Here is a 13,764-nt window from a genome sequence, read left to right as displayed (position 1 = left end):
CTGATATGACAGGTGAGGCTTATTTTATTTCAATTGATTACGTATTAAAATTACTTACTTAACTAATACTGATACAACATTTTATGTAATTTATATAGACAGGTCAGAACTCCTAATAAAGAAAATCAGGAGAGAGGGAGTCTGTGCAGGAGATGAAAAGCTAGAATCACCAGGGAAGAACAGACCAAGGGAACTTTTAATTACTGTAGATGATATGAACTGTTGTATTCTAAGAAGAAAGATACAAGAATTTTATACCGTTCAGAAAGAAGTTTCAACATTGAAGAAATTACTGAAGCTTGCGAGAGAAGCAATAATTTCCAAGGTTGGAGAGAAAAGCTATGGAAAGTGATTCGAGACATGGGATTTAGGTTTAAAAAATGTAGAAATACAAGATGTATTTTGATTGAAAGAAATTATATTGTAGCATGGAGGACCAGTTATTTATGACACCGTTTGATGGAAGTTTGGCAACATCCCTATTCGGCAAGGTTCGTGGCCTGCTGTTTGACGTGGTGGGAGGAAAGCGGGTGGAATGGAGTTGAGTACAGGCGTTAACTTTTCCAAGAACGACAACAGCAATGAAGGGGCACACATCCGAAGGTCCGACAATAGATGGTCAATATTGCCATTAATATTCTTTACAATGACATAATGTCATCAGTACCAGTTCCTAACTCTAGTTTCTTCAGTATGTAGCCAAGAACGTTTTCTTTCCTTTCAGAAAAACCACTTTATCCTCGTCAGACATGTAATAGTTCCTTCTGCATAATCTACGCACCTAAACTTTAAAATAAATATATATCCGAAAAGATGCAGCTGAATTTTCTACCACTAACCCTTGTAATGTTACTTCAAGGTCGAAGTGAGAATAACCCACAGTAATTATTCCACTTTTTGTTAAACAATCTGAAACATCAGTTCCAAGACTGAAATGTTAACGCTTACTTATCTCGCAGCAGCAGGTTGTCCACGGTGCCTGCGAAGAGCAGCACGGCTGACAGGTACACCGTCGAGGTGGTGAGGATGGCGCAGATGGTGCCCACGGGGATCGACTTCTGTGCGTCTGCCAGGTCACCGGATCTGTTGGAACCAGCCATGATGCCTGGCAAACAGAAGCAGGGATAACAACATTAAAGTGAGAACAAGTCTCTGCCTCATGATTAGTGACGGATGTTGATGAAATGTCATTATTTTTCTTTTAACTTTAAAATGACGCGTTTTAATATAGGAATTCATTTTATGTTGCAACAAAACGAAATATGTAATTTTTATGTTGCTTCTCTTGCCATTTTTTTTAAGTGCACAAGATGTGACTAGCCTATATTGAGAAGCAAGAAGAAAAATGGTATAACTACCAAAATCCGGGTCATTGGAAATAATCATCATCATTTTTTCTGCCATTTTTGTCAAATAGGTCACTTTTTTCATTTTTGAGATAATTAAAAATGTTTTTTCCAATTCCTATTGATTTTTATAATATTTTAAAAACTTCGTTTTATTTTTCAGCAATCTGACATTTTCTGCTGCTTTTGTGCACTGCTTCCCCGGCCATTCAGGGGTCACAGTAGTGATCCAATAAGCTGACAAATAATGTGGCGAGGGTGGATTTTACCTGTAAATACTGTTTTGACTACTACAACCTACTAGTATGGTTCAGCTCATGGCCTGAGAGAGAGAGAGGGGGGGAGGGGGGAGGGGGATGGGGAAGAGGGGGAGAGCGGGAGTGGGGGAGAGGGAGAGGGAGAGAGAGAGAGAGAGAGAGTGTGTGAGAGTCTGAGTGTGTGTTTGTGTGTATTTTATTTTAGTAGGTTATTTTACAACGCTATCAACATCTTAGGTTATTTAGCGTCTGAATGAGATGAAGGTGACAATGCTGGTGAAATGAGTCTGGGGTCCAGCACCGAAAGTTACCTAGCATTTGCTGATACTGAGTTGAAGGGAAACTCCGGAAAAAACCTCTACCAGGTAACTTGCCCCGACCGGAATTGAACCCGGGCCACCTGGTTTTGTGGCCATACGCGCTAACCATTCCTCCACAGGTGTGGTATGTATGTATGTATTAACACTACAATTGGGTATACACCCGGTGCCAGTGATACATAATATACGAGGGGGATCCAGGAAATAACGACCGTTTTGTTGTAATAATTTAAAAAAATATATTTATTTGAAAAAAAAAACAAAGTCTGTTACATAACTGAAGCTTCCTTTACTTCTCTACATAATCACCACCTACATTTAAACATTTGTCGTATCTGTTCACTAGCTTTAGAATTCCCGTGTTATACTCCTCTGCCGCCAGTTCATTAAGCCAGGTGTTCACTGTCTTCCTCAACTCCTCATCACTTCCAAAACGCGTACCACCCAGAAAGTCTTTCAGCTTAGTGAAAAGGTGAAAATCGCTAGGAGCAAGGTCTGGACTATAGGGCGGATGATCAAAGATTTCCCAACCGAATTGATCCAGCAATTCTCGAGTTGAAGCAGCAGTGTGCGGGCGGGCGTTGTCGTGAAGAAGCACAACTCCTCTCGAAAGCAACTCCTCTCCTCTTCTTTCAATTGCCGTAAATTTCTGCAGGTTTCAAATGTCGGGCATTCAAAAATCGAATCACACTCCTCACCTCACAGTCGGCGGGATTATCAATCACGTCGTTCATTTTGAAGTAACACAAAATGCACAATGGCGACTTGTTGCAACCAGTACTCACAACATTATGAGAACACATGTTAAGGAAGCCAGTTGACCTTCAAACAAGGAAGGGGAGTCAGCTGCGCGGCGGGTATGCGCGAAAGGTCGTTATTTCCTGGATCCCCCTCGTACAATAATAACATTACAATAAATATTAATAAAATTTACAATAATTACAGCAATAAAAAAAATAAAATGAACGTAAATTTATTTCTAACTATAATTAAATAGATGCAATAAACCTAGGACTATAAATAAAAACTATGCTATAATAACGCCTACAATAAGCAAAAGTAAACCTAATTTATAAGTACTTCTATTAAACACAACTATCTATTACCAACTTAAATAATTACATATCACTTTAATTAACATCAACTTAATTACATATCATCTTAATTAATTATAGTACCGGTATATAAACTTAATTAATTACATGACACAACTTAAATAATTACACTGCATCTACAATTACATTTTCAGTGTAATCTTCTCAACCTTTCCTTAAATGTATTGATTTTGAGAGGACCACCCCAAAAGATTGCCGCAGGTAAGCTGTTCCAGTCTATTATTGTGCGGTTAAGAAAGAAAAATTTTGCTACGTCCGGTCTTTGTTTTATACATTTAAACTTCCTAATATGATCAGCCCTGCCTAAGTATGATGGTGTTGCTAACCTAGCATTGATGTCGGTCCATGCTTTGTGCCTTCAACAATGCGGTCAGTCTGGTAATGAGACACGCACAAAGAACAGACTTGACTTACCAGTGACTGACGGAAAAAAGATGCCGATGAGGATGGTGAAGGAAGTGGTGAGGTCAGCGGCCACCTCACGGATCGGTTGCTTCCCCAAGGGCTCAATGTCTTCTGCGTCCTTGGTCTGTGCAATGTACTGGCCCAGTTCCAGGAAGCCATCGTGGATGTTGTCTGAAATTCGACGTACAATTATCACTACAGGATCAGTGTTATACAAGACGAGATTAGTGACTGGAAAATGATGAAACAGACTGCCATGATAATAAAGTATTACCGGTACTTAAATACTCGGACGTAAAAAAGTAAGGGAAGGCATAAACACTGTTGTGTAGCAGAGGCCAATTTGATTCAGTTACAGAATTTGTTAAATACTGTCACCAAAACGTTGAGCAGTATCCACTAAAGAATGAGTTTCGTTCATTGAGTCACTATGCATGTCTAATGTAGTCCCTTTCAGACACACCCCTTCGCATTGAATTTATTTTACTTTCTCTTCTCTTAATTTTTACAGTTATGGGAGAATGGAGAACATGTATTATGAAACTTATGGTCTTATTATGATGTCTTAAATAGCTTACTTTAACTGTACAATTTTGTGGGCTTTTAAAAATGGATAGGTTATGTGTTAACTTATGATAGCGTAATCCAACTTGATAGCCTATCCTGGACACTTAATATAGCTGTTCATTCTGAACAGATAATCCAACTTGTTGGCATACCTTGAATTCTAGATGTGCATAGCAAACTTCATCTGTTAGTCCATTGTAAACAGATAACAGTAATGGATAGACTATTCTAAAGGGTTAAGTCAACCTGTTTGTCTATTCTGTAAGGTTAATCTCACCAGTTGGCTCATCCTGAACAACTGACTCAAATTTTTTATCTATCTTGAACAACTGAACGAACAGTCAGTCCATTCTTAACCATTACTGCAACTAGTTAGCCCATTTTGAACAGCTATTCCATCATGCTGGTCTGTTATGAACAGTTAATCCGATCTTTTACCGCATTCTTAACGGCTACCACAACCTGTTGTCCTATCTTGAATCAAATTTTCGGACTGTTCTAAACAGCTAACGTAATCTGTTAACGTATTACAAATGGCTAATCAATCCTGAATAGCTAACCCAATCTGTTCACCTGCACTATGAATGCCTCCACAATCTGTTGGCCTATCCTGAACAAATAGCCCAATCTGGTAGCTCATTCCAAATGGTCAATCCAGCCTGTTAACCTACTATGAATGACAGCTCTAACCTGTAGGCCTATCCTGAAAAACTAGTCCAATCTGGCAGCTCATTCCAAATGGTCAATCCAGCCTGTTAAGCTACTATGAATGACTGCTCTAACCTGTACGCCTATCCTGAAAAACTAGTCCAATCTGGCAGCTCATTCCAAATGGTCAATCCAGCCTGTTAACCTACTATGAATGACTGCTCTAACCTGTAGGCCTATCCTGAAAAACTAGTCCAATCTGGCAGCTCATTCCAAATGGTCAATCCAGCCTGTTAAGCTACTATGAATGACTGCTCTAACCTGGTGACCTATCCTGAACAACTAGTCCAATCTGGTAGCTCATTCCAAATGGTCAATCCAACCTGTTAAGCTACTATGAATGACTGCTCTAACCTGGTGACCTATCCTGAACAACTAGTCCAATCTGGTAGCTCATTCCAAATGGTCAATCCAGCCTGTTAACCTACTACGAATGACTGCTCTAACCTTTAGGCCTATCCTGAAAAACTAGTCCAATCTGGCAGCTCATTCCAAATGGTCAATCCAGCCTGTTAACCTACTATGAATGACTGCTCTAAACTGTAGGCCTATCCTGAACAACCAACTCAACCCATTAGCCAATCTGAACTTGGGACTCACGCAGAAAGGCGCCGCTGGACAGGCCTTTGATGCCACGCACGATGGACGTGTTGTGGGACAGGAAGTACTCGTCACACTCCATCTCATTGGACGTCGTGTTCTTGCAAAATGCTCGGTACAGTGCTCCGTGTGGCTCCTTGTGACAGTCGTTTGTCACGTCCACGTCCTTTAGCAGCCGCTTGCCTAGTATACACATGCTGCAACAACCAAGGCATCAATTAGTCCTCTTCCTAATGTGTCGTCCATGTAACTTTAATTTAATTTAAAGTACACTCCTTGAGTGCGATGCCACAACAGACACAATTAAAATACACGAACATTAGGTAATTGGCTTTCAAAACGTTCGCTAATGTAAAACGAAGTGTAAATGAGCTAATGAGAAATATATTTGATAAACTCACACATATTTTTAGAATATAATTCGGGAGAAATTTTGTTTGCAAGCTCAATAGCCATAGTGTCATAATTATTTTTGGATTTAGTCAATCTAGGGGGTGAAATACTGAAACAGTGTTATTATCTTGTGTTATACAGATGAATGTCTCTTCTAGTAGAATAACTCCTCAGTTGTCTTTCACAAAAAAAATATTAAATCCTGTAGGCCTACGTATAAGAAATTAATGCAGTCAACTCTGGATATAGTGAACCTCTGCGGACTTGCATATTTCATTCACTATATCCGAAGTGTCTCTCCCCTAACCTTAAATGACAGAAATGAATGAAATTGTAAAGAAGAAAATAAAATATTTCATTTTTGTGGAATGGATTACTGTATACTGTATACTATTACTCACAGTTGATTTACTTAAACTATGTGACCCAGATCCGCTAGCAAAAGACCACGTTCAATGTCACTTATAATATTCGCCTTATCTTCCAAAGAAAACACTTTACACTTCGACATTTTTATACAGTACATTCACTGTTGGAACACTACATAAGGTAGAAATGACAAACGCTGTTATGGTGTGACTGCGTACTCAGTCTTGGAATTTCCCGGGTCAATTAATAGAAACTGGGAGAGGGTTGATGGAGTTTGAAAGCCATCAAAATCTTACCTTCATTTATGCTCTGGACATAATGTCCGTCCCCTTTTAATAAAAGAAGGCAATTTCATTTTCCGTTGTTTTGATGCTATCCATCATAATGGAAATATTTCTGAGAACAAAAGGCAACCCTTTGACGGTGGATTAGAAATAACAGTAGAGTAGAGTGCCTGAGAACAGAATGTCAACCCTTTGACGGTGGAGTGAGGCAAGGTCGTCACGCGTTGCCTGGATTTACAGTACAGCTCAATGTCTAGGAATCACTAATCCTACCTTTGTCCTTTGACTAAAGAGTAAGAAACTTAGAATGTTGTTCTCAACACATTCTTTCAATTTTATACAAGAAGGTCTGACTTCAAATAAGAATTTGTCAGGATGCAAGATTCACTATAACCAAGCAAGGGTTCACTATAAACAGAAATATTAATGTACTTTTTAATGTACGAGGGTCAGGACCAAAGATTTAGGTTCACTATAACCGAGTTCATTATATCCAGAGTTGACTGTATATATTTTTTTCTTTTATAAAGAATGGTAGACAATGTTAATCATAGGCAATGTCAGTCAAGATTCGGAAACTTTCTTCTGTTACCAGTACTTAAACTCCCTACTGCTGTGGACACTATTGCCCCATAATATTAACCCATACTTCATAATAATTAAATAATTCTGAATCTAAAAGTACTTCTAACATGTTAAAGCTATTCATGGTTTCAAAATTTAATTAAATAATCAATGATTTTCTTTTAGATTAATTTAACAAAGATCTATTGCATGAAAACCATCTTTTGGTCTCTTGAATAAATGTATCAATATGTTAACCAATTGTTGCTGTTAATAAAGAGTACTAAAATGAAGAGTATATTCAGCATATAGGAAAATCTTGAACTGTTAATTTACGGGGAAGATAATTCATGGCAACTAAAAACAATATAGGTCCCAGGACCGATGGAAGAAATAGTTACACACCTACAAATTTTAAGCAAGGAATTGTTCTCTTTAGGCACTTAAAATAGGCTTCAAAAGTATTAAACTGAACTGACAATAGACATTTAATTCATTTATACAAAGTGCGATAGAAATTGTATTGAGAGAAAGACTAGGGATTCATTTAGCCCATGTTTTACTCTGACATGACGTTAAAGCTTTAAAGTAGATAATATTAACCAGTGGCGTAGCATAAAATTTTGAGCAGGGGAAGCTAAATCAAATTGTCTTCCATGTACATACGAGAAAAAGTATTGCAAAAATATAATCTTAAAATAAATAGTAGTCAATGTCAAGTCAGCAGTCGAAGATTGGTTGGAACCTCGTAAGTAACACCAATAAGGCATCACCTCAAATAGTACCTAGTAAATTATGATTTCATGGTTTACACATATCTCTAACAAATAGACACGTATTTAATATACGTATAATTTAACACTAGCTCACTCTCTGTCATATTTAGAGAAATGACAATATTAACGGTCAATAAATACAGTATTAGTAATTACGTAAGTATGCGTCTGTTTTGGTTGTGTCCTTCATTGACAGCAAGGGAGTCGGTCGTTTCTTTTTAAATTACACTTTTGTTCGTAAGTCAGTCTTGATAATGGAATTGTCCTAAAAATTCAAGTAAATTAGTGCCAGCAACTGTTACTTCACTCATTATTTATTGTATCAGCCACAATGCACACTAACACTTCAACTAAACACAACTCACGAAAGGGATAACTCGGAAACTAAATTCTTTTCAATGTTAAAGCTAGCTTCTTGTGAGCCTTGTGACCAGGGTAGTTTTGTTAGAAAGAGATGGAAAATCTGCGGGGTGGGTTACACAGTAGAATGAGAGGAGTGGAAGCTGGTGTGTGCAGGCTTCTTGTTTACTGCTGCATCACAAATCATCCTGAGCTGCCGCATCACAATATTTAACGCCTAAATATAGATTGTATTAAAAGTAATAAATAATTTTGTTCATAAACTCCAGGTTTGTTATAAAATTATTATTAACTGGGGAAGCTGGGCTTTTTAGCTTACATTATCGCTACGCCACTGATATTAACTCGCTGATATAGGCTCTCATATTCGTAGCATGGCGATTATGATTTGCGACTTACTTTTTTGTTTAACTGATTGGATAATTCTTACCTGGGCAGGACACCACTGTCCCTACATCATCAAATTTGAATCTTAATGTTACTGCAAAGTCTTGTCTGAAGAACTAGGTACAACTCCAACTGTAATTCCACAAGATTTATGGCACCTGTGTGAGTTACTTCAGATAATACACCAGGTGTTTCAGATCACAAGTTTTAGTCTTTTTTCTCGAAAACTATATGATACTAGTTGATGATAAAAAAATTTGTATAACCAAAACCTATGTAAAGAATCGATTGGTGGTAGTATCATTTCCCGTAACAACCGGAAATAGGGGTATCTGTGGTCAACTTCGAAATTTCAAATGAAAAGATGGGCCATTGAAGGTACCATTGGAAACTACTTTTAAAAATAAACAACTTTTACTGAAACTATTTTTTTTCTAACTTTTATTGTTTACTCACAAAGCAACAAAAATTGTATCTTCTGAGAAATGCTGTATGTTGTTTATGAATGTACACTCTTCATAGTAAGTGTTCAAAATGTACGCCACCCTGTGCTAAACAATGTTCTGATCACCTCCTAACATCCGTGATTGTATTTCAGCACAGCTGAGAGACCCACAGGCTTCTCAGAAGGCTCTGAGGATGGTGTCAAGTAGCACCGAAACAGCTGTAAGCCGTACATGCCTACATAATTAAGACGTGTAAGATCGCCATTTAATCAATTATTTATATTCAAGTGTTAAAAGTAGTGTACGAAAGATTCAACATGGATAAACAATAAAAATTAGAAAAAAAAAGTTTCAGTAAAAGTTGTTTATTTTTAGAAGTAGTTTCCAATGGTACCTTCAATGACCCATGTTCTCGTTTGAAATTTCGAAGTTGAGCACAGATACTCCTACTTCCGGTTTGTTATGGGAAATGGTACCACCACAGTCTAGTAATACAGTCACGAAGCTTGAGTTGTGAGGGTGCTAGGAATAATAGACTGTGCCGGTACTATTTCACATTGAGGTGATATTAGCGATCCTAATGGTTAGCAACTACCTATGGATACATATTTACTACGTATTGAGCTTCGTGACTGAATATACTAGACTGTGGTACTACCACCAATCGATTCTTTACATAGGTTTTGGTTATCAAAATGTTTTTATGAACAACCAATATCGGGTTCTGGTACTACAAATCACTAACAGGCTGGTACCTAACATTAGGTACTTTTCACTTCCTTATAAAGGTACTCATCAGATAGACAGACGGTTTCACGGATGCTTAAAAGTGTGTACAGTGAAAGGAGTGCCAGCGTGATATTACAGTTGTTTTCCCGTGGATCGTGCCTGCTGTACTCACAAAAGATTGTCGTTGCCGTTGATGTTGACGAAGATGCCCACGTAGACGGCGAGAATGGATAAGAGCACGCACGCCAGCGCCACTGTGGCGAACTTGTTGACGAACTTGACCCCGACGAAGACGATGAGGCCCATGACCAGGAGCAGCCCGGTGCCGTACACGCGGAAGTTGTTGTACATGATGCTGGCGTCCTTCGTGAAGTCGCCGAAGATGGACAGGCTTGGCGCCATATACGTCTGCACACAAGTTAGCATTTTACATTCTAAGCTTAGACGAGTTAGAGCTTAAACGACTAGAGATTCCGTGTGTATAACTACAGCAAAGCAATTCTCATGTATAGTTAGTTACACTCCGCTTATACATCCATCGCTTATGCAAGGTTTATTAGTAACGTTTTCTGTCCCAACCCTGCACAAGTTTCGTATAAAAATCATACACTGTTTATTAGTAAGATCCTAAATAATTACTTAGATTATAACTATTTATGTGTGCATTTGTAGCAGATTGTTAGGAGATACAAAATAGACGAATAATTATTGTTCTTTTCCTAAACAGAAATGAAGACAAATGGAATTAATTTCAGCGTTGCCACCTTACGTGGAAGAAAAATAAGAAAGAAAAGACATTGAACAGTTTGTGGTGGAAATATGTGATTTGCGGCATGTGAAAGATCCTCTGAGGCACAATGGATGTCTTTTGGCAGAATTAATGTTGAATTGTCGGCCAAAGTTTAATTTTAACGTTACATAATTTAGCTATTGAAAAACGTCGTTAAATAAGACAATACCAAATACTGGTACCACGAATATTTATATAATTATAATGTACTGTATGATGAATGATTTTATGTTACCAGGAGAAATTATGACGGTAGTTATATGGAAAATAAAACATGCGCATACATATAGATGAACATTATTATAATATTCATTCTACAAAATTATGTAGTCTACTCTTAGTACCCGTACAATTGTATATGCTTTTAAAATGATTACTAGCCTGTATAGCTCAAGTGATGAATTGTTTATGATTATAAATTGAATTAATCTACTTGATATTAATTGCACAAATTTGTATAGCTTAATGAAAGTATGCTACTTTGTATTGTATATATTTGTATAGTTTTGGCTGATGAATTGTATATGCTTTAAATTGAATAGTAATCTGTATAGCTCTATTGATGAATTGTTTGTGTTTGTAATTTGAAGTAGTTAGCATGATATGTATTATCAATTTCTGTATATCGCAACTGGTTGAATTATTTATGCCTTAAATTTAATTAACTTACTTGTTTCGTATTATACATATAGCTCAACTGATGAATGATCGTTTGCATTTGTAAATTTAATAATCTGATTGGCTATGTATTGTATATTTTTAGTAGAGCCATCGATGTAGCTCAGTCGGCAGACTCGCTGGGCTGCTGATCCGGAGCTGCGTTCGGGCTTGGGTTGGATCCCCCTTTGGTCTTTGGTTTCTTCCGAGGTTTTCCACAGCCGTGGGACTGAAGCCGGATGGTCTATGGCGAGTCCTCGGCATCAAACCCTTTGATTTGATTACCCCCCTTTGATTTGATTACCTGGTTGGGTTTTTCCGAGGTGTTCCCCAACCAAAAGGCAAATGCCGGGTAATATTTTGGCGAATCCTCGGACCTCACCTCATCTCACTACATCTCGCCAAAATATTGTAAAAAATTGCACAAAATTGTAAAAATCGTAGAAAATTACTAAATTGTAAAACTATAAAAATTTGTAAAAATTGTAATTATAATATTGTAAAATTTTGACTTGTTGCACATCTTAAAGCTTCATTGCTCATGTAAAATCTATGGAATAAAATGAATGAATGAATGCCAATTGTGTAAGTTTATTTTCTCAAATACGAATGTTCGAAAATAATTTATTTGTACTGGCGAAGTTAAGGCCATAGGGTCTTCCATTACACTCCATTGGGTCACAAAATACACAATCAGTGAAATTAAATGAAAAAAGAAACAAAAATACTAACATGTTCTAATTATTTGAAATATGTTTATTTTAATCAAATTTAAAGTATATTAATTGTTGATACAGTGAATACGATTTCTATTACATCCATGCTTGATGGATATCTGTAATTTGTAATACGTCTCTGCACTGCAGTAGTGTTTCGTGAGCAAGAGTCGCTCTCCGTTGCTGCACGAAGCGTTCAGTTGCCCGGCCCTGATCCAAAACGGAGACTCGTGGGAACCATGCGAAGAGTTACTACAGGAATTGTAGTTTAAGAGACTGTCTGAAGCACTCACGAGGACGATCTCGACGGCGCCCACGATGTACATGGCGGCGGCCAGCGTGGTGCCCGTGTAGAACAGCATGCCCACAGCACCGCCGAACTCGGGCCCCAGCGACCTGGAGATCATGAAGTAGGACCCCCCCGCCGGCACCACGCCGTTGGTCGCGATGGCGCTCATGGAGATGGCTGTCAGCATGGTCTGCAAGTGCAACAGATGTTAGCAACAGCGGGCGACGGGGCGGCAATGCCTCTGCACGGCTAGCCTAGCGTACTGACCACGCAGCAGCAGCAGAGCACGATGAGGAAGCCCATGAGCGCGCCGGCGGTGCCCACGACCCACGTGAGCCGGATGAAGAGGATCACGCCGAAGATGTTCTGGATGCAGGGCAGGTAGACGCCGATGAGCGTGCCCATGCGCGCGCTGGGCTGCGGCTTGGCGTCGGGGTCCGTGGCGGCGGGGATCGTGTTGGAGTAGTTGGCCAGCGAGTTGATGAGGGTCGAGATGCGCGGCCGGTCCTCCATCTCCTCCTGCGAGTTCAGACAACGACTTACATTAACATACAGTAAATTAATAAATTTAATATAGGTACATATATTATGTAAAATAATAAATCCCTCATTATCTGCAATTTCTAAACTGTAGGGTCCTTTTATAATGAGAGATGAGACGATAAATCGTCTCTTTCTGATCCCACCAACAATTAAAATAAAATTAATTTAGGAATGCAGTTATATTGTCAGACTCCAAAGCAGCTATTCTATCAATCGTCTCTAAACACACACCTTCATCTCAAACAGCAGAAATAACTAAAATGCTCTCTCAATTAATATCACTCAATAAAAGAATTGTATTCCAATGGATACCATCCCATTGTGGAATCCTGGGAAACGAGAATGCGGATGCTTTAGCAAAGAAGGGCAGCACTGCTACTTACAGACCTGTTACTAAATCTACGTATTACTCTGTGAAGAGATTTATTAAATCTACATACTTAGACTTCAACAAACAAAATTTGATAACACAATCCCAAGGGAAAAAATGGATTTTTATTTTATTGGGTTATTTTACGACGCTGTATCAACATCTCGGTTATTTAGCGTCTGAATGATATGAAGGTGATAATGCCGGTGAAATGAGTCCGGGGTCCAGCACCGAAAGTTACCCAGCATTTGCTCGTATTGGGTTGAGGGAAAACCCCGGAAAAACCTCAACCAGGTAACTTGCCCCAACCGGGATTCGAATCCGGGCTACCTGGTTTCGCAGCCAGACGCGCTGACCGTTACTCCACAGGTGTGGACGGGAAAAAATGGAACTCTCTGCATCAAAATCCACAGTTAATTCCCGATTTACCAGGAAAATCGTCTGTAGCTGCATTTAGATTGGCAACAGGCCATGATTGTTTGGCCAAACACCTGCATAGAATTGGAATACATCAGTCTCCTAACTGCCCATTGTGCAACTCAAACCAAGAAATGGATTCGGAACACCTCAAAATCTTTGCTTCAGTGGCTGGCCATGATAATATCTTTGAAAAATATTGGAGTGCAAGAGGTCAAATGACTTTATTGTCAAACGCCTGGCATTAGAAAACAATAACAACAACATTAACATAAATTAGGTACATATATTATGTACTCAAAAATAAATTGGCTCCATAAAAATAATAAATCCTTCATTATCTGTAATGTCTAAAC

At 38.5% G+C, this 13,764-nt stretch overlaps 1 protein-coding gene across 3 annotated transcripts in view; it reads right to left on the bottom strand.

The window, feature by feature from the left end:
- kcc (solute carrier family 12 member kcc) overlaps positions 1–13,764 on the bottom strand; it is a 222,674-nt gene that overhangs the window by 42,422 nt on the left and 166,488 nt on the right. For all 3 annotated transcript variants that reach the window (XM_069819538.1, XM_069819537.1, XM_069819539.1), the window contains exons 3-8: positions 12,346–12,597; positions 12,083–12,268; positions 9,799–10,034; positions 5,319–5,515; positions 3,453–3,614; positions 949–1,105 (exon numbers count right to left, since the gene is read on the bottom strand). In XM_069819538.1, coding sequence (XP_069675639.1) covers positions 949–1,105; positions 3,453–3,614; positions 5,319–5,515; positions 9,799–10,034; positions 12,083–12,268; positions 12,346–12,597 — 1,190 coding nt within the window. The remainder of the gene's footprint in view (positions 1–948; positions 1,106–3,452; positions 3,615–5,318; positions 5,516–9,798; positions 10,035–12,082; positions 12,269–12,345; positions 12,598–13,764) is intronic.

The sequence above is a fragment of the Periplaneta americana genome, chromosome 2 (assembly GCF_040183065.1).
Source record: "Periplaneta americana isolate PAMFEO1 chromosome 2, P.americana_PAMFEO1_priV1, whole genome shotgun sequence".
In the NCBI taxonomy this organism is placed as follows: Eukaryota; Metazoa; Arthropoda; class Insecta; order Blattodea; family Blattidae; genus Periplaneta; species Periplaneta americana.
This window is presented reverse-complemented; position numbering and strand designations above follow the sequence as displayed.